Genomic DNA, 19,012 nt, shown 5'->3' with positions numbered 1-19,012 from the left:
GTTAGGATACATTTAATCCCACTCATTCATTCATATCCTATAATCGCAACTTAAATGATTGATAGATCAGTATGGCTCACATTGACACATAGTTGGCCGCAGGCTGAACCCTGTAAAGTGATGTCCAGCTGAAAAATGTTGTCCTTAGGACAGAAGTAAGAGAGCGGTTAATTGAGGTCCAGTGCATTAGCTTTATATTACCTTTATTAAGTGATTGAACTTATCATTTCTGGCGGACAATAAAATGGTGAAAAAACAGACCTACATCAAAGCATTTTGACTTAGTTCAGTAAGAAACCACCCAGAAGAACATCCCATCAGTCACAGCAACATGGCCATGGTTTTTCCCCCCACAGAAAGCAACAAAGCTCACTTTTTTAAGAAGTACTTTCAAAATCCACAAAGTTATCAACTACCATTTAAAAAGTTTTAAGCTTACTTATATTATACAAGTTTATTATTTATTTATTTTAAAAATCTATTAAAAAAAATATTTCTATTTCAAATAAATGATGTTTTTTTTAGCTTTCTATTAATCAAAGATCTTTTTGTGCAGATGTCTAAAAAAAAAAAAAACGTTTTCAGCATTAATAGTAAGAATTGTTTCTTGAGCAGCAAATCAGTATATTAGAATGATTTCTGAAAGATCACGTAACACTGAAGACTGGGGTAATGATGCTGAAAATTCAGCTTAAATCGTAATAATTTTTCATTATATGACAGATGTATTGTATTTTTCCAATAAATGCAGCCTTGCTGAGCATAAGAGACTTTAAAAACATTAAAAAATCATACCGACCCCAAACTTGTTAGTGTAAATACAAGGTTACTGCTCTTCTGTATTATATTTGAGTTTTCAAGCACACAGAAGATTGCAGTTATCACACGTTGTATTACATGATTGGCTATGTTAGCACAGTGCTAATACCTTCCCAGCCTCAAATTCTCAGACAGTTGCATAACTCAGCCTGTTGTAAAGTGACACTTTAGTGACGCATATAATCTATAACCGTTGGAGGCCTCCATTGCGTTCTAAGTCAGTACGTACTGGAAATTGCTCTGGCTTTGTGTCACAGCTCACTCTGTCACTCTCTCAGAATGAACTGTCCGTCCTTGGGTTGCTAGGATATTAATGCCCAACATTATCCACTACATTACTCCTATCATTTCTCCACAGTCATGGCAATAGTACTGAGAAGAGTGATGTTTGGTTTTACTCTGGTGACAGTTACATGAAGCCACAGAGATAGAAACACGCCCTTAAAATTTGGTCTTCTGGCAAACATTTGACAAACATTTGCTGCAAGCAATCATTGTAAACATTAATGGTGTCACTATTATTGCTTTTACTTTTTATTGCTTATACTATCTATCTATCTATCTATCTATCTATCTATCTATCTATCTATCTATCTATCTATCTATCTATCTATCTATCTATCTATCTATCTAACACTTGTTTGTAGGTCTGCACAATTTATAGTCAGATATAATTTTCCTGTCAAAAATTATATCGGACTATATATGAGTATGACCATATAAATATAATAATATTAATTATTATTATTATGATTACTGCCACTACTAAATTAAAATATTAAATAAAATAATAAATATTACTATTTTATATTATTAATTGTATATTGTCTATTATGTTAAATATTATAATAAAATATATTGTAATGCAAATTTATAAAATAAAATACAAAAAATAATATTTATGAAACGAATAATAATTGTATTATTTCATTTCTTTATTTTCAAACGTTAACTAAAAAGCTTTTGTTGTTGTTTTGCACAGGCAAGCACTATTCACATTTTCTTCCGAAAATCTGTTTACTAACTGAAAACAAGCAAAAATCACATTATTACATTCCTAAAGCCTTGGGAGATTTTCTTGAGAGTTTTTTTTCCCACAGCATTTGGTCCAAAAACGTCTACAGCTTGTATAACACTCATGTTTGGGTAGTCATGGTTAGTTGTTATCAAGAGCTTACTGAGGATTTCTTTATGTTGTGAGCTCTGTCAACATTAGCATTGCGAGGTATGCTAATGCCTCTGCCTCAGCTAGCATCTGTCGCACCTCACTCTCGCTATTCTTCTGACCGGCTTCATTCTTAATCCTGCCTATTCACAACTGGCCTCGCACAGCGTGGGTTCCTTTAGCTTTTGATGTCAGTCATCAACCCCCTTCCCATGCCCTCTGTCCTGCTCTCTTCCTTTCGAATGCCTTCACTCTCCATCCCACTCACTCGTCCCTGAATATTTCACACTCCAGGCCTCCCTGTTTTCCTCCTCTCTCCCCCTCGCGCTCTTTCTCTCTCTCTCTCTGCCTGTGGTGATATACATTTCAATGGGCCAAACACAAAGGCTCTTTTCAGGCCTGCCTGGTTTAAATTCTTCCCTATAGGAGCGCTGACACACAGGTGGAATAAGGGGAGCAGGGACCCCTCTTATAAAGCTGAAGCTCCTTTGTCATCTAACCTCTCATTTTCTAAATGCATCATGTTTCATCAGCTATATATTAGATATGGGGTGATTCAGAAAGTCAGTTTTTGCCATGGGGAGTGGATGCACTGATGGCTTGACTTAGTCTCTTAGTCTCTGCTCACTCACATTTCAGATCTATTTTTTTTTCTTTGTTTTTTCTTTTATTTTAACTAATTATTTTATTTATATATTATTTTATTTTAATTATCTTTTTTGTGCAGATGTCTGTTTTTCATTTTTAAGTTGTATTTATTTCGATTTGTTTTATTGTATTTTACCTGATGTCTCAGAGCTGTCCTTTTTTAACTTAAATTTGTTTTGTTTTTACTGTCTGTTTTTCATTTTTAAGTTGTATTTATTTATTTTTACTTTACAGGAGTGAATCATACATAAAAGCAACTAGGTTACATTTGACAAAAATAAATAAATACATAAATACAATTGGAAGTTGGGATTAATATTAATATTTCTAGGACCATTAATATTTTTAACAATATTTTTTTTTGTTCTGGTGATTCTCATTCTCATTTATGTAAACAAGAAGTATTGTAAATAATTATATTATTATTTTAAAAATCATACATTTAATGCAGTTTATCAAACATGATGTATAAGCTTCATAGTTAACTTTTGTATGACAATAATGATTGTTTTTGCATTACACTAATTAAAATTGATGGACATGATGTTAAATGTCCTTAACTTTCATGAAAATAATGTTGCAATGTAGAAAATCAATTTTAAACAAAAGCTTCTTAGGCAAAATAGGCTTCTTTCTTTTGATTTTGGGGTGAAATAGGGACAGGATATGAGGTTCTTTACCCAAACAGTAGATAGGAAAAGTTTTAGAGAGAACTCTTGACTCTGACTCTTTTCACCTCCCAGCTGGATTAGAGCTCTAATTTTACTCTCTTATGTAGTCCTGCCAGAGCAGACCACTCTGGAGAGTCGGTTCTTTGCACTTCATGACAGGGATTTGAGGGGTTGTACTTCATTTTTAGTTCTAGAGATTAGATTTCCACCACTGATTAATAATTGCATTTCATCACCAAAGCAGCAATCTGCTGACATCACTGCCTATGTCATGTTAATTGCAGTTCCTGAGGACGTGTGCAGATGTCTTCCGGCTTCTGCCCTTTCTGGTCTTTATCATCGTTCCATTTATGGAGTTTCTGCTTCCTGTTGCACTGAAACTTTTCCCTAACATGTTGCCTTCCACCTTTGAGACACAGTCCAAAAAGGTACGCTGACCTTTTGAGTTTAATCTGTAAAGACCTTAATTGTATTTCTGTCCTAGTCACACCTCTTATGCATCCACTTATACAATACCTGTACCAAACCTATTTGACCTTGTATCATCTCTCTCTCTCTCTCTCTCTCTCTCTCTCTCTGCAGGAGGAAAGACTAAAGAAGGAGTTGAGAGTGAAGTTAGAAATGGCCAAGTTCTTGCAGGACACAATTGAGGAGATTGCACTAAGAAACAAAGCAGCCAAAGGCAACGTGACCGAGGAGTTCTCCACTTTCTTTCAGAAGGTAGATCATAGTCACACTTGCTCAGAACTCATCCTGAAAAAACAACACTACTGCTTCTCCCAAGTGATTCTAAATAGTGCTGTATTGCCCCCATGTGGTGGTGCTTATGAATGCTATCTCATAAGTACCATGAATGAGAGCTTTTTTTGAATGAGAACTTTCTCTCTCTTACCCTTACTCTTCTCTCTCAGATCCGTGACTCAGGAGAGAGACCCAGTAATGAGCAGATCATACGTTTCTCTAAACTGTTTGAAGATGAACTGACCTTAGATAACCTGACACGGCCGCAGCTGGTGGCTCTGTGCAAGCTTCTGGAGCTGCAGTCCATCGGCACCAACAATTTCTTACGCTTTCAGCTCATCATGAAACTCCGAGCCATCCGTGCAGATGACAAGGTTAGAACCTGTCTTTACTCAAATGAGATTGTGTTTTTAAGAAGAGTCAATTTTTTTTTGCATTGTCTTATTTATAACAGTAGTATGCTATTTTAAGTTAAATAATTTAATCGAATATGAAATAATTGTCCAAGTTAGATTGTACAGCACAATATGCAGTTTTCAGTTTAACATTCCAATTTTTTAAATTGTTTTGAAAGAAGTATCTTTGCCCAACATGTCTTCATATGAGAGAGAGATATATATTAAATAAATATATATATATTATATTATGACATTATTAAAATATTTTTTTTTTTAAATATTTTAATAAGTTAAATCTTATTTACATTTAGTCATTTAGCAGACGCTTTTATCCAAAGCTACTTACAAATGAGGACAATGGAAGCAAACAAAATTAACAAAAGACCAATGATATGCAAGTGCTATAACAAGTCTGTTAGCCATCCATTCAGAAACACTACGAGATACTGCACCAGTGCTGGAGGGTATTAAGGTAAGACAATCTCTCTCTCACACACACACACACACGACACACAACATTTGTTAGGAACTTAAATGTGCATTACGGATCAAAATTTGGGGTCAGTCGTTTTTTTTAATTAATTTTTTATTTTTTATTAATATTTCTGTTTTTCAGCAAATGATGCATTAAACTAAAAGTGACAAAGCCATTTATAATGATCAAAAAGTGCTGTTCTTTTGAACTTTGTATTCATTGATATTAAGAAATGTTTCTTGAGCACCAAATCTGCAAATTAAAATGAGGAATAAATTACATTTCTAAATATATAAAATAGAAAACAGTTATTGTAAATTGGAATAATCCTTCACGATATTACTGTTATTACTGCGTTTTTGATCAAATAAAGGCAACCTTGGTGAGCATAAGAGCAATTAAAAGCAATTTAAAAAAATCTTACTGACCCCAAACCTTTGAAACAGTAGTGTGTATTACTGATAATCTGTCAAGCATTATAAAACAGTATTTGTTAATGAGTAATGAAAGCTATTATAAAGTGTTTTATAACCCTTTTAAGGCAAGTCACTCAGCCAATCTTGGCAATGCCTTCAGTCAGCTATTTTCTGTCATGGTTACAAACAAGAAAGTATAGGCCCATTCTGCTTGAATTGGGAAAATCTGAAACATCCAATGCTGTTGAATGTGTTGATATACTTAATACATAATATGGTAGTATAAGTTTAACTTTCTTTAGCTGAAATCATTCAATAAAAATAGTCCAGCTAATTCACTTCTCTGACTTGATTGTGTTGTAGAACAGGATCTTGTGCATTCATGTCACAGGAACCGCTCTTTCTCTGTTTTTGTGTTGTGTATGATTTTGCGTGTTTATTTCTTCAGTTTAAGCAGTGGCAGAGGTATCTGCGCATTCAGGTTAGATGCTGAACTGCTCTCCATCTGGAGATCACCACCACACTGACGCTCTGCTCTCCTAGTCACTTTCCTGCGTGCTTTTCCCACATTTACAGTTTCATAATCAGAACTTTTCGACTAGGGTTAGACTTAGACTCTTGTAAGGCTTCTTAATTTTTAGCATAATATAATACATAATATTGAGTGAATACAGTGATTTGAAAGAGCAGAAGCTTTTTGTGTGGTTATACCTGCATCCTCCTTTCCACTTCACCCCAACACACTATTCCTTTGAGTATGTGTCTGTAGCGCATTGCAAATGAAACATGCAGCAAATCCTCATGGGTGTTTGTTTTATGTTACTCAGAGACCCACTGAATTAGCCCTACAATGTGTTTCAGTTGGTTTTAGTGACCTTTCTGTAATCACCTTTGTTGTATGGAAGACCTTCCTTTCCTCTGACTGATCCTCTTATAAAAGAGCAACCTCTTTATCTCTCTGCATCAGAGTTGGGGAGTAACTTATATACTAGCAACTAGCATCACTTTTACAATAAGTTACACAACCATTCAAAAGTTTAGGGAGAAAAAGATGTAGCTTGACAAAGCATTACATAGCTGATTTCATTACATTGTGTCATCTTGCAACAGAGCAAGCTGAGAATTTTTAATTAATTTTTTATTTTTTATTAATATTTCTGTTTTTCAGCAAATGATGCATTAAACTAAAAGTGACAAAGCCATTTATAATGATCAAAAAGTGCTGTTCTTTTGAACTTTGTATTCATTGATATTAAGAAATGTTTCTTGAGCACCAAATCTGCAAATTAAAATGAGGAATAAATTACATTTCTAAATATATAAAATAGAAAACAGTTATTGTAAATTGGAATAATCCTTCACGATATTACTGTTATTACTGCGTTTTTGATCAAATAAAGGCAACCTTGGTGAGCATAAGAGCAATTAAAAGCAATTTAAAAAAATCTTACTGACCCCAAACCTTTGAAACAGTAGTGTGTATTACTGATAATCTGTCAAGCATTATAAAACAGTATTTGTTAATGAGTAATGAAAGCTATTATAAAGTGTTTTATAACCCTTTTAAGGCAAGTCACTCAGCCAATCTTGGCAATGCCTTCAGTCAGCTATTTTCTGTCATGGTTACAAACAAGAAAGTATAGGCCCATTCTGCTTGAATTGGGAAAATCTGAAACATCCAATGCTGTTGAATGTGTTGATATACTTAATACATAATATGGTAGTATAAGTTTAACTTTCTTTAGCTGAAATCATTCAATAAAAATAGTCCAGCTAATTCACTTCTCTGACTTGATTGTGTTGTAGAACAGGATCTTGTGCATTCATGTCACAGGAACCGCTCTTTCTCTGTTTTTGTGTTGTGTATGATTTTGCGTGTTTATTTCTTCAGTTTAAGCAGTGGCAGAGGTATCTGCGCATTCAGGTTAGATGCTGAACTGCTCTCCATCTGGAGATCACCACCACACTGACGCTCTGCTCTCCTAGTCACTTTCCTGCGTGCTTTTCCCACATTTACAGTTTCATAATCAGAACTTTTCGACTAGGGTTAGACTTAGACTCTTGTAAGGCTTCTTAATTTTTAGCATAATATAATACATAATATTGAGTGAATACAGTGATTTGAAAGAGCAGAAGCTTTTTGTGTGGTTATACCTGCATCCTCCTTTCCACTTCACCCCAACACACTATTCCTTTGAGTATGTGTCTGTAGCGCATTGCAAATGAAACATGCAGCAAATCCTCATGGGTGTTTGTTTTATGTTACTCAGAGACCCACTGAATTAGCCCTACAATGTGTTTCAGTTGGTTTTAGTGACCTTTCTGTAATCACCTTTGTTGTATGGAAGACCTTCCTTTCCTCTGACTGATCCTCTTATAAAAGAGCAACCTCTTTATCTCTCTGCATCAGAGTTGGGGAGTAACTTATATACTAGCAACTAGCATCACTTTTACAATAAGTTACACAACCATTCAAAAGTTTAGGGAGAAAAAGATGTAGCTTGACAAAGCATTACATAGCTGATTTCATTACATTGTGTCATCTTGCAACAGAGCAAGCTGAGAATTTATCTTAACTGTAGTCTACCACTGATTCAAAGGTTCCCCTACACTGTTGTGCATGTATGAAAATGTGTGCGTGTTCCCTAGCAAGAGTGTTGATGGATGCTGTGTGTCTTTTTTTTTTTCAGGGGGAGGAGATCACTAAGGAAGAGATTGACATGCTGAGTGATGCCTGCACCAAACTGAAGGGGCAGAAGAATCTCCTCACCAAAGAGAAAGAGGAGCTGGAGGACCTGAAGGATGATGTGCAGGAGTACAGTGAGGTGTGTACCATAAAGCAACGGTCCATTTTCATTTCTGGAACAAGCATTTAAACATGTGATAGCCACTACGTCTCTCTACAGGACCTGGAGGAGATCAAGCGAGAGCTGTCCAAAACAGGACAGGAGAAAGTGGTGGAGGAGTCTAAAGCAAGCCGGCTTCTGCCCTTTCTGGTCTTTATCATCGTCCCATTTATGGAGTTTCTGCTTCCTGTTGCACTGAAACTTTTCCCTAACATGTTGCCTTCCACCTTTGAGACACAGTCCAAAAAGGTACGCTGACCTTTTGAGTTTAATCTGTAAAGACCTTAATTGTATTTCTGTCCTAGTCACACCTCTTATGCATCCACTTATACAATACCTGTACCAAACCTATTTGACCTTGTATCATCTCTCTCTCTCTCTCTCTCTCTCTCTCTCTCTGCAGGAGGAAAGACTAAAGAAGGAGTTGAGAGTGAAGTTAGAAATGGCCAAGTTCTTGCAGGACACAATTGAGGAGATTGCACTAAGAAACAAAGCAGCCAAAGGCAACGTGACCGAGGAGTTCTCCACTTTCTTTCAGAAGGTAGATCATAGTCACACTTGCTCAGAACTCATCCTGAAAAAACAACACTACTGCTTCTCCCAAGTGATTCTAAATAGTGCTGTATTGCCCCCATGTGGTGGTGCTTATGAATGCTATCTCATAAGTACCATGAATGAGAGCTTTTTTTGAATGAGAACTTTCTCTCTCTTACCCTTACTCTTCTCTCTCAGATCCGTGACTCAGGAGAGAGACCCAGTAATGAGCAGATCATACGTTTCTCTAAACTGTTTGAAGATGAACTGACCTTAGATAACCTGACACGGCCGCAGCTGGTGGCTCTGTGCAAGCTTCTGGAGCTGCAGTCCATCGGCACCAACAATTTCTTACGCTTTCAGCTCATCATGAAACTCCGAGCCATCCGTGCAGATGACAAGGTTAGAACCTGTCTTTACTCAAATGAGATTGTGTTTTTAAGAAGAGTCAATTTTTTTTTGCATTGTCTTATTTATAACAGTAGTATGCTATTTTAAGTTAAATAATTTAATCGAATATGAAATAATTGTCCAAGTTAGATTGTACAGCACAATATGCAGTTTTCAGTTTAACATTCCAATTTTTTAAATTGTTTTGAAAGAAGTATCTTTGCCCAACATGTCTTCATATGAGAGAGAGATATATATTAAATAAATATATATATATTATATTATGACATTATTAAAATATTTTTTTTTTAAATATTTTAATAAGTTAAATCTTATTTACATTTAGTCATTTAGCAGACGCTTTTATCCAAAGCTACTTACAAATGAGGACAATGGAAGCAAACAAAATTAACAAAAGACCAATGATATGCAAGTGCTATAACAAGTCTGTTAGCGTAATGCAGTACACGTAGTTATTATATAATAAATAAAAAGAAAACAGATAGAATAGAAAAAAGAATAGAGCAAGTTAGTGTTAGAAGCCTTTTTTTGCTATATATACATAAAATCTTATATATTAAAATGGTAAAATATGTATAGGTTATATAGTAAAATGTGTATATTTTATATGTATTTAATATATGAATATACTGTATATGTTGTTTATTACTGTGGTGAGACAAAGCTGAATTTTCAGCAGTCATTACTCCAGTCTTCAGTGTCTCATGATCCTTCAGAAATCACTCTAATATTCTGTTTAGCTGCGCAAGAAACAGTTTTTATTATCAATATTGAAAACAGTTGTGCTTGTTAATTTTTGTGACCACATTTGTTTCAAAATAGAAAGTTCTAAAGAACATTATTTATTTGAAATGGAAACCTTTTGTGGCATTATAAATGTCTTTACTGTCACTTTTGATCAATTTAATACATCCTTGCTGATTAAAATGATGAATGGTATTGTATATACTTTTATTTATTCAACATCAATTTATAGTGACCACAGTTGTTAAACTTTAAAAAGAAACAAAACAAAACAAAAAACACCATAAAAGTAGTTAAATGTAAAATGTCTTATGTCATTATATATTTAGTGTATAAGAATTCAGAGCAAATTAGAATTATCATTAATTTCTATATGAATTTCTATGAATTGAATTTCTGAGTTTCATGAATTTTTTTTTCAATTAGCAACTTTCTAATTTAAAATGTCATGATTCCTATTAAGAATGATGATTCCTAGCTGATTTCTTTGCGTGTGTGTGATTGATAGCTGATAGCAGAGGAAGGAGTGGACAGTCTGAATGTGAATGAGCTGCAGGCAGCATGTCGTGTGAGAGGGATGAGAGCTCTGGGTGTGACGGAGGAGAGACTCAGAGAGCAGCTTAAACAGGTAACACTTGCTTTTCTCCTCTACAATGATTACTTCCTAGTAATAGGTTTTCTCATCATGTATTTCACACTTCTGATCATGTCAGTGGTTGGAGCTTCACCTCAATCTGCACATCCCCACATCTCTGCTGCTGCTGTCCCGAGCTATGTTCCTGCCAGACACACTGTCCCCTGCGGACCAGCTTAAAACCACACTACAGAACCTGCCAGAGATTATGGTATGTACTGCACAATATATAGAATATTTACAATTATATGTAGGGTAATGTATGGTTGTATACATGTAGCAAGTGCTTCAGATTTGTGTAATGACGACAGTGTGTTGTTTGTTTGTGCATTCACAGACTAAAGAGGCGCAGGTGAAGGTGGCAGAGCTGGACTTCTCTAAAGTGGATAACAAAACCAAGCTGGAGGCCACACTACAGGAAGAGGCAGCTATCCAGCAGGAAAACAGAGAGCGGGACCTGGAGAGACTGGCTGATGCTGCAGAGAAAGAAAAGGAACAGGCCGCGCGGGTCATTAGTCACTTTCAGTCTGACAGTGATTCCTGCGTCATACCTGTGGTATAGTTGAAATGTTCATGGAAGGTTTTATATGTGTTTCCAGGAGGCTGAGGTGGTGGAGTTGGAAGCAGAACGACGGGAGGATGCAGAGCATGCTCTCTCCAGTGTAGATGTGGCCATCCATTCAGAAACACTACGAGATACTGCACCAGTGCTGGAGGGTATTAAGGTAAGACAATCTCTCTCTCACACACACACACACACGACACACAACATTTGTTAGGAACTTAAATGTGCATTACGGATCAAAATTTGGGGTCAGTCGTTTTTTTTAATTAATTTTTTATTTTTTATTAATATTTCTGTTTTTCAGCAAATGATGCATTAAACTAAAAGTGACAAAGCCATTTATAATGATCAAAAAGTGCTGTTCTTTTGAACTTTGTATTCATTGATATTAAGAAATGTTTCTTGAGCACCAAATCTGCAAATTAAAATGAGGAATAAATTACATTTCTAAATATATAAAATAGAAAACAGTTATTGTAAATTGGAATAATCCTTCACGATATTACTGTTATTACTGCGTTTTTGATCAAATAAAGGCAACCTTGGTGAGCATAAGAGCAATTAAAAGCAATTTAAAAAAATCTTACTGACCCCAAACCTTTGAAACAGTAGTGTGTATTACTGATAATCTGTCAAGCATTATAAAACAGTATTTGTTAATGAGTAATGAAAGCTATTATAAAGTGTTTTATAACCCTTTTAAGGCAAGTCACTCAGCCAATCTTGGCAATGCCTTCAGTCAGCTATTTTCTGTCATGGTTACAAACAAGAAAGTATAGGCCCATTCTGCTTGAATTGGGAAAATCTGAAACATCCAATGCTGTTGAATGTGTTGATATACTTAATACATAATATGGTAGTATAAGTTTAACTTTCTTTAGCTGAAATCATTCAATAAAAATAGTCCAGCTAATTCACTTCTCTGACTTGATTGTGTTGTAGAACAGGATCTTGTGCATTCATGTCACAGGAACCGCTCTTTCTCTGTTTTTGTGTTGTGTATGATTTTGCGTGTTTATTTCTTCAGTTTAAGCAGTGGCAGAGGTATCTGCGCATTCAGGTTAGATGCTGAACTGCTCTCCATCTGGAGATCACCACCACACTGACGCTCTGCTCTCCTAGTCACTTTCCTGCGTGCTTTTCCCACATTTACAGTTTCATAATCAGAACTTTTCGACTAGGGTTAGACTTAGACTCTTGTAAGGCTTCTTAATTTTTAGCATAATATAATACATAATATTGAGTGAATACAGTGATTTGAAAGAGCAGAAGCTTTTTGTGTGGTTATACCTGCATCCTCCTTTCCACTTCACCCCAACACACTATTCCTTTGAGTATGTGTCTGTAGCGCATTGCAAATGAAACATGCAGCAAATCCTCATGGGTGTTTGTTTTATGTTACTCAGAGACCCACTGAATTAGCCCTACAATGTGTTTCAGTTGGTTTTAGTGACCTTTCTGTAATCACCTTTGTTGTATGGAAGACCTTCCTTTCCTCTGACTGATCCTCTTATAAAAGAGCAACCTCTTTATCTCTCTGCATCAGAGTTGGGGAGTAACTTATATACTAGCAACTAGCATCACTTTTACAATAAGTTACACAACCATTCAAAAGTTTAGGGAGAAAAAGATGTAGCTTGACAAAGCATCTCTTGCAACAGAGCAAGCTGAGAATTTATCTTAACTGTAGTCTACCACTGATTCAAAGGTTCCCCTACACTGTTGTGCATGTATGAAAATGTGTGCGTGTTCCCTAGCAAGAGTGTTGATGGATGCTGTGTGTCTTTTTTTTTTTCAGGGGGAGGAGATCACTAAGGAAGAGATTGACATGCTGAGTGATGCCTGCACCAAACTGAAGGGGCAGAAGAATCTCCTCACCAAAGAGAAAGAGGAGCTGGAGGACCTGAAGGATGATGTGCAGGAGTACAGTGAGGTGTGTACCATAAAGCAACGGTCCATTTTCATTTCTGGAACAAGCATTTAAACATGTGATAGCCACTACGTCTCTCTACAGGACCTGGAGGAGATCAAGCGAGAGCTGTCCAAAACAGGACAGGAGAAAGTGGTGGAGGAGTCTAAAGCAAGCCAACGTCTGTCGAAGCGGGTCAACCGCATGATTAGCAGAATGGATAAGATCGTCACTGAGCTGGAGAAGGACAAGATGGTGCTGGATGGACAGATGGACAGTGGGACCACACCACCAATAGGGTAAGAGTCCTTGATTTGCATGAGTTTGTATGGAATTGGGTTGAATGTTGATGGTGGTTTCTGTGTGTGTCATCAGTTATGCATGATAGGATATTGCAATCGACACAGTACAATGGGGGTGGAAGAACAACCTTGAAGGTTGCAAACGTGATCCAAAAGAAAAGGGTTCCCAGTCCAATTAAAAAATTTTTTGTTGTTCTTTTTAGATTGTTCTTTGAGAAACATAGTGACTTGCCAAGGTAAGGACAGGAGAGACCTCTCGCCTTTCGTTTTTTTTTCCTCATCAAAAGCATTAACTTAAAAATATGGACTAAACACCATATTTTTTAACCTAATAGGTCTGAGGGGGGTCTGAAGTGTGATTTTTGTTTGATCTAATATTTTAATCCGTCAGCAGTCTGCTTGTCATTTCCTTAATGCTGGTTATTGTGGATTTAATCAGTTGTGTGATTAGGATTGTGCTGTGAAATCTTGTTCTCAGTGCTGCAAGTATTAGATGGATGACTTATTTTAAGGCCTTTATTTTTGGCTTGTATGATTTAGTCCAAAATTCTTAAAAGATTAGTGAATCATTTTCTCATTAATGACTCCAAAAACTCTTCCACTCACGAGCGACTCTTCTGGGAACCCTGCACGGCTGTCTTGGCATGCGATTGGTTGATCTGTGCACTTACTCGTCCTCCACCATCTTACCCTTTGTGTTATCAAGTAAACATTCCCTGTATATAGTCTGTTCCTGTCCTACAGGGAGAATCTGATAAGCATCAACGAGCTCATTGCAGTCATGAAGCAGATCCAGAACATCCCTGAACACAAGCTGCTCAGCATCGCAGACGCACTCGATGAAAACAAAGATGGCAAGATAGACATTGATGACGTCTTTAAGGTAACAAGATGGGACTTCTTTGGTCCCTCATTGATTTTCTTTTCCCGTTTCGTTCCTGTCAGCATTTTATTTTGATGTTGACATTTATCTGGCGTGTGTGTTTGTGTGGTAGGTGGTAGAGCTGATCGATAAGGAGGACATCGATATCTCCACCAACCAGGTGGCAGAGATCATGGTGATGTTGCAGAAGGAGGAGAAGCTGGTGGAGAAAGAGAAAGCCAAGGAGAAGGTCGAGAAGGAGCAGGCAGCTAAAATCCAAAACTAGACTTTCCGTGTAGGGAATGGAAAAGATCCTGAAGCTTTTGAAGATTTTCAGGTTCATTAATATGTGTTAAGAAGCTTCAGAGTGAGACTGAAAACAGTGCTGACCTCCCATATGGATTCATGTGTGTGTATATTTAGAACAACGAAAGAACAAAGAACAAACTTTGCTTTGTTCAAGGAAGACTGTTGTATAATGAATTAATTAAGACGTTTATTTATTAATAACATTACAAAAGGCATGCACTACGGAGCCCTACACATGACATACAGAAAACAATAGAAATTAAAACTTCATTCCCTTGTTTTATGTAAATAATCCCCACAGTTTAACTAAATTACAATTTAACTAAGAAGAAACAAATTAAATCGTGTCAACGAATTGTTAATTCATGGCCATCATATAGTTTATTAGTCATGTGTGAGGCACCTAAAATTCAGAGATAAATTTTGAAAGAAAATTTGTTCATTTATTTTCAAAAAGACCCTCTTAAAGGTGAAGTGTGTCATTTCTGGCACAAAACGGACTGTTTTGTTGAGCTGGACATTATAACATCAACGCAACCAATAGCATGAGTTTGGGGTGGAACTATCTTTGTGGAACAGAAATCGCTCACTTCAGCTGTAAGATGCAAAAATTTATTAACTTCATTATTCTCATAATCTTATAGCGATGTCATTTCCTGTGATCTGAGAACATCTCCTCTCTTTGCACATCACATCACCTGTCAGCATCATTCCACTACTCATTCTGTTGTAATTTTATTTATTTTCAGTTCACAATCTTTGAGATTCTTGAATGTCGCTCAGAAGATGTTGATATCACACTCATGTTTATTCAATAACCAAAGAAGCTTTGTTGCAGATGTTATGCTTCATTTATGCTTGTACATACACATTCAAGCCACCAAGCACTGCGGCTTTGTATCACAGCAAAAGTCTGAAGTAGTATTGGGACGTATCCCTTCAGCACTTGAGCTTTATTCAGGGCAGAAGCTTTTGCACGGACTTGAAGATGGTGGCTGAGACAAATTCAGTTTTTGATGTTTTTATTTTTTATTTAGCTCCAATCTTGAATTGATTTCAGCATCACAATTACATTGTGGCCTTCAGTAATCAAAATCCCTTGTCCAAAGTAACCTCAAGGGATTAACTTGAGATAATATAGCTGTATAAATATGTAACCGTTCATCATTGCTAGTATTTGCATTGTATACTAGCAGTAAATATCCGTCTCTGTTAGCTAGCTTGGGCTAATGATAGATGAAGTGTGTTTGTGGATGTTTGTATGTGCTGGGAACCCGAAAGGGAAAAAATGGAGGTCAGTGCAGACAGAATCAGGGTACGGCTCAGCCTACAGTCTTTGTGACCTGGATCATCCCTCTCTCCTTACATGGAGAGAGCGGCAGCAGTTGTTCTCGTAGCAGAGCACCTACAGTAACTGGAATGTGTGGATCAGCATGAGACTCTCACACTAGACTAGCATAGTTTCACAGGGCACATAAGGCAAGGAATGCATCATCTTAACCCTAAACATGTCATAGTGAGGGACCAGCATATCTAACCTCAAAACACTGTTCCTGTGCTGTGTCTCAGACAGAGAGTCTGGGTGCCTGTTTCACATTGTGTCCCTTAAAAGGATAGTTCACCCAGAAATTAAAATTCGCTTGAGCAGCTTTTGCTCAAGTTCAAAGACTGTGAAAATAGGACTGCATACACATAGGGAGAGAATAGACTACTGAGGATTTAAAGCACACTTACTATTAAATTAAATGGCACTTTATTATGAAATTGAGATCGCAATATTGCATTTGAGGCTGCAGACAGGTATTTGAAGCACTTGACAGTTATTATTATTAATAGTAGTATTATTACCTTTTTGAAAATGGCTTGCCCTTGACCTCTTATAATGCAACAGAATGGTGTATGCTAGATGGTTTGTTTCATAACTTGACTGTTATGGATCTGGTACATGGTTTAAATGTAATATTTATAGATGCAAGTCTTGGGGTAAGATAAAACATTGAGGTTATTCATAATCATTTTGTTTTGAGTAAAAATCTGCAAGTTGACCACTTGGTGGCGCTATAGTCTTACACAATAAAAGTAATCACAGCCATGTCAACATGTCCCTATTTGTAACACTGCAATGCTATTCATTAAGTCAAACCCAGTGTGGTGCATCAGTTGAATGCTAATGTTATACATATTCTCGCACCAGTTCAGAGTACTATGTGCTTTTATATGAGTAGATCATTCACTCTCTGTCACTGGTGTGGTACCTTTTAAAAAGGTGCTAATGTGTACAATTTAGATAATAGGTACACTTGAAGAACTAATGTGTACCTTCAAAGCCCTAATAAGCACCTTTTAGGAGAAAATAAGGTACAAGGGTGTAAAAAAGTACAGCTTCATTGACAGCTTTTGTACCTTTTTTTCTGAGAGTGTACTGACAACAGACTGTCACAAGTATTCATATAAACACTACCACTGCAGAAAACAGTCAGTTTATAATCAATGCCTTAGATTCAAACAGTCGGACACCCAGACTAAAAAATGACTTGGAAATGATGCCGTCTACAATAATAACCTGTGAGGACTTGAATTGGGCTGAATAGCTGGAGGGAGAGTCACAGTAAATCATGCTGCCCTGTAAGTAAAGCCATGTGGGCTGGTAAGAGGACACTGCTCTGTGTAAGAGGGCTTCTTGTTTGTGCTGACACAAGTTCAACAGCTCTTCTCTGGCCGGCCACTGCGAGAGTTTTTATTGTAGGTGTGTAGCGTGGTGAAAGATTACATTTGATGTATATATTGTATGTTGTTTGGAGTCACTTTATAGACATAACAGTGCTGAGAGCAATCTAAAAACATTAAATGGTGCATGCTTTGTTTATGTAAGTAATAGTCAAGGGACTCTCACGCTTTCCCTTTTTTTGTACTCATAGAAATATGTGAGAAGACATGGAGAACTTGCTTGAGCTACAGACTCTGCTCATCTACAACACACTATTGCTTTATGTAATTCTCTTATTCTCAGTATGTAACAATCTCTGTATTTTCCAATACACAGATGCTGATATGTTCATATAGCACTAGTAGCTTTGTCACATTTAGCAAAAAAATAATAGTAATGCACTGAATTTTATGCTGCTGTAAGTGATTTTTATTTAAAACAAATGTTTACTAACAGACAGAAATCACATTTTTGAGAAAGGCTTCGTTCACAAAAAATCTGACCAATCAGAACAGTTGGGAGGCGGGGCTACCTTATTGTCAGACCATTTGGGATGTTTCTTTTTTTTTTTTTAATACCACTACCGATACATTTGATTAGCTGTGTTTCTTTAAATTGTCTAGAAAGATGGTGCTTGATTGGTTTTCTTTTGTTCATATATTTGGACCACAGAATGTTTGAGAGTATGTGTGAAGTGTTTACATCAATCAGAGGTCATTAATCATGCTGTATCACTGTAGCAGCTGTGTATTTACTCATATTGCACTGTATTGAATGGCAGTAGATTTTTCACATAAGCACTTTCACTATCCTGAGAGATGCCAGTTGAATGTACTTTGATGCAAAGAAACTTTGTTGTAAAGTTTTTTTTTATTTTTTAGATGGGGTACAGATACGTACCATAATTTTGCTAAATAAAAAAGCCAATAATGAATTGTCAATATGCGCATACACAAACGTACGTGCTTCCATTATTGGAAACCTGTTTACCTCAGAGTAAAAAATAAAGGGTAATAGTAAAATTATATCTCACAGTGTGGCCTGTTTTAAAATTTATTTCACAGTTTCCTTTTTTATTTTCTACTCTGAAGTAGAAACGGCTTCTATATTCTATAGATTGTTGCTTTGTTTGTTACATGTTTCTAAACAGATTCAGAATAGTGCAAAAAGACATGGCGTGTCAACACAAAATGCCAGTGTGTTTGTAAGATTAGTGTGCACTTGTGTCGACCTCAGATGGAATTACACATCAAATAAAACAGTTTCGAAAGTTTGTCTTTGGAGAGACGTGTTTTGGTGGGAAAAAGTAGTGTCTCTTTTCAAGAACGCGGTGGAAAGAGTGCATGGAGGCTGGAGAATGCTCACGAAGCAAACATTTACACTAGACTTACGACACTGAGATGTTGCTGCCGTCAGGAAAGAACACTTCGTTTCATTCTCTCCAGCTTGCTTGGCTCACACTAGACTGTGGGGCACTGAGACTTCAGCTGGGCATGACGAGTGGAGCCGTGTTGTGTTTTGCTTCTGTTTAAACAGATCCTGACATGCTAGTTGTGATGCCTGCACCGGAGAAGCCTTTGGTCCAGTTTGGGATGAATGAGGGTGGTGGGTGTGTATCAAGGGGTCAAGGTTTGGCTGGTTAGCATGGCCCTGTAAGCACCTGCTGGTAGATACCATAACTATATACTCTGTGTGACTTTTCCTTCCATAAATGGCCATTCAAAAGTACATTGTGACTAAATAAATTAAACAGGTTTAAGTCAAGATCATTTTTTTCTCTTGACCATAGATGGCACAAAGTCTCATCTCAATTCATCTGATGAATGGCTATACGCTCTTCTTAAAGGGAAATTCAC

General features: G+C 36.6%; 1 protein-coding gene and 1 long non-coding RNA gene across 6 annotated transcripts in view; both read left to right on the top strand.

Annotated features, from left to right (window-relative positions):
- The window catches only part of letm1 (leucine zipper-EF-hand containing transmembrane protein 1), a 30,499-nt gene extending 15,323 nt beyond the window's left edge, over nt 1–15,176 (top strand). Inside the window, exons 4-17 of one of the 5 annotated variants that reach the window (XM_016240160.1) lie at nt 3,588–3,659; nt 8,357–8,428; nt 8,583–8,720; nt 8,912–9,115; nt 10,377–10,496; nt 10,582–10,713; nt 10,840–11,010; nt 11,102–11,227; nt 12,095–12,127; nt 12,866–13,000; nt 13,082–13,275; nt 13,482–13,514; nt 14,023–14,161; nt 14,274–15,176. In XM_016240160.1, coding sequence (XP_016095646.1) covers nt 3,588–3,659; nt 8,357–8,428; nt 8,583–8,720; nt 8,912–9,115; nt 10,377–10,496; nt 10,582–10,713; nt 10,840–11,010; nt 11,102–11,227; nt 12,095–12,127; nt 12,866–13,000; nt 13,082–13,275; nt 13,482–13,514; nt 14,023–14,161; nt 14,274–14,426 — 1,722 coding nt within the window. In that variant the 3' untranslated portion in view covers nt 14,427–15,176. Of the gene's footprint in view, nt 1–3,587; nt 3,732–3,885; nt 4,024–4,214; nt 4,419–8,356; nt 8,429–8,582; nt 8,721–8,911; nt 9,116–10,376; nt 10,497–10,581; nt 10,714–10,839; nt 11,011–11,101; nt 11,228–12,094; nt 12,128–12,865; nt 13,001–13,081; nt 13,276–13,481; nt 13,515–14,004; nt 14,162–14,273 lie in introns of all 5 variants that reach the window. The other 4 variants (XM_016240165.1, XM_016240161.1, XM_016240162.1 and 1 more) reach the window with 4 other exon arrangements.
- LOC107556917 (uncharacterized) lies at nt 4,860–8,313 on the top strand. The gene is made up of 3 exons (XR_001605337.1): nt 4,860–4,914; nt 8,024–8,158; nt 8,240–8,313. It is a non-coding gene; the product is annotated as an uncharacterized lncRNA (long non-coding RNA).
- Nucleotides 15,177–19,012: the final 3,836 nt, after the last annotated feature.

The sequence above is a fragment of the Sinocyclocheilus grahami genome, unplaced genomic scaffold, assembly GCF_001515645.1.
Source record: "Sinocyclocheilus grahami isolate Dianchi unplaced genomic scaffold, SAMN03320097.WGS_v1.1 scaffold583.1, whole genome shotgun sequence".
Lineage (NCBI taxonomy): Eukaryota > Metazoa > Chordata > Actinopteri > Cypriniformes > Cyprinidae > Sinocyclocheilus > Sinocyclocheilus grahami.
This window is presented reverse-complemented; position numbering and strand designations above follow the sequence as displayed.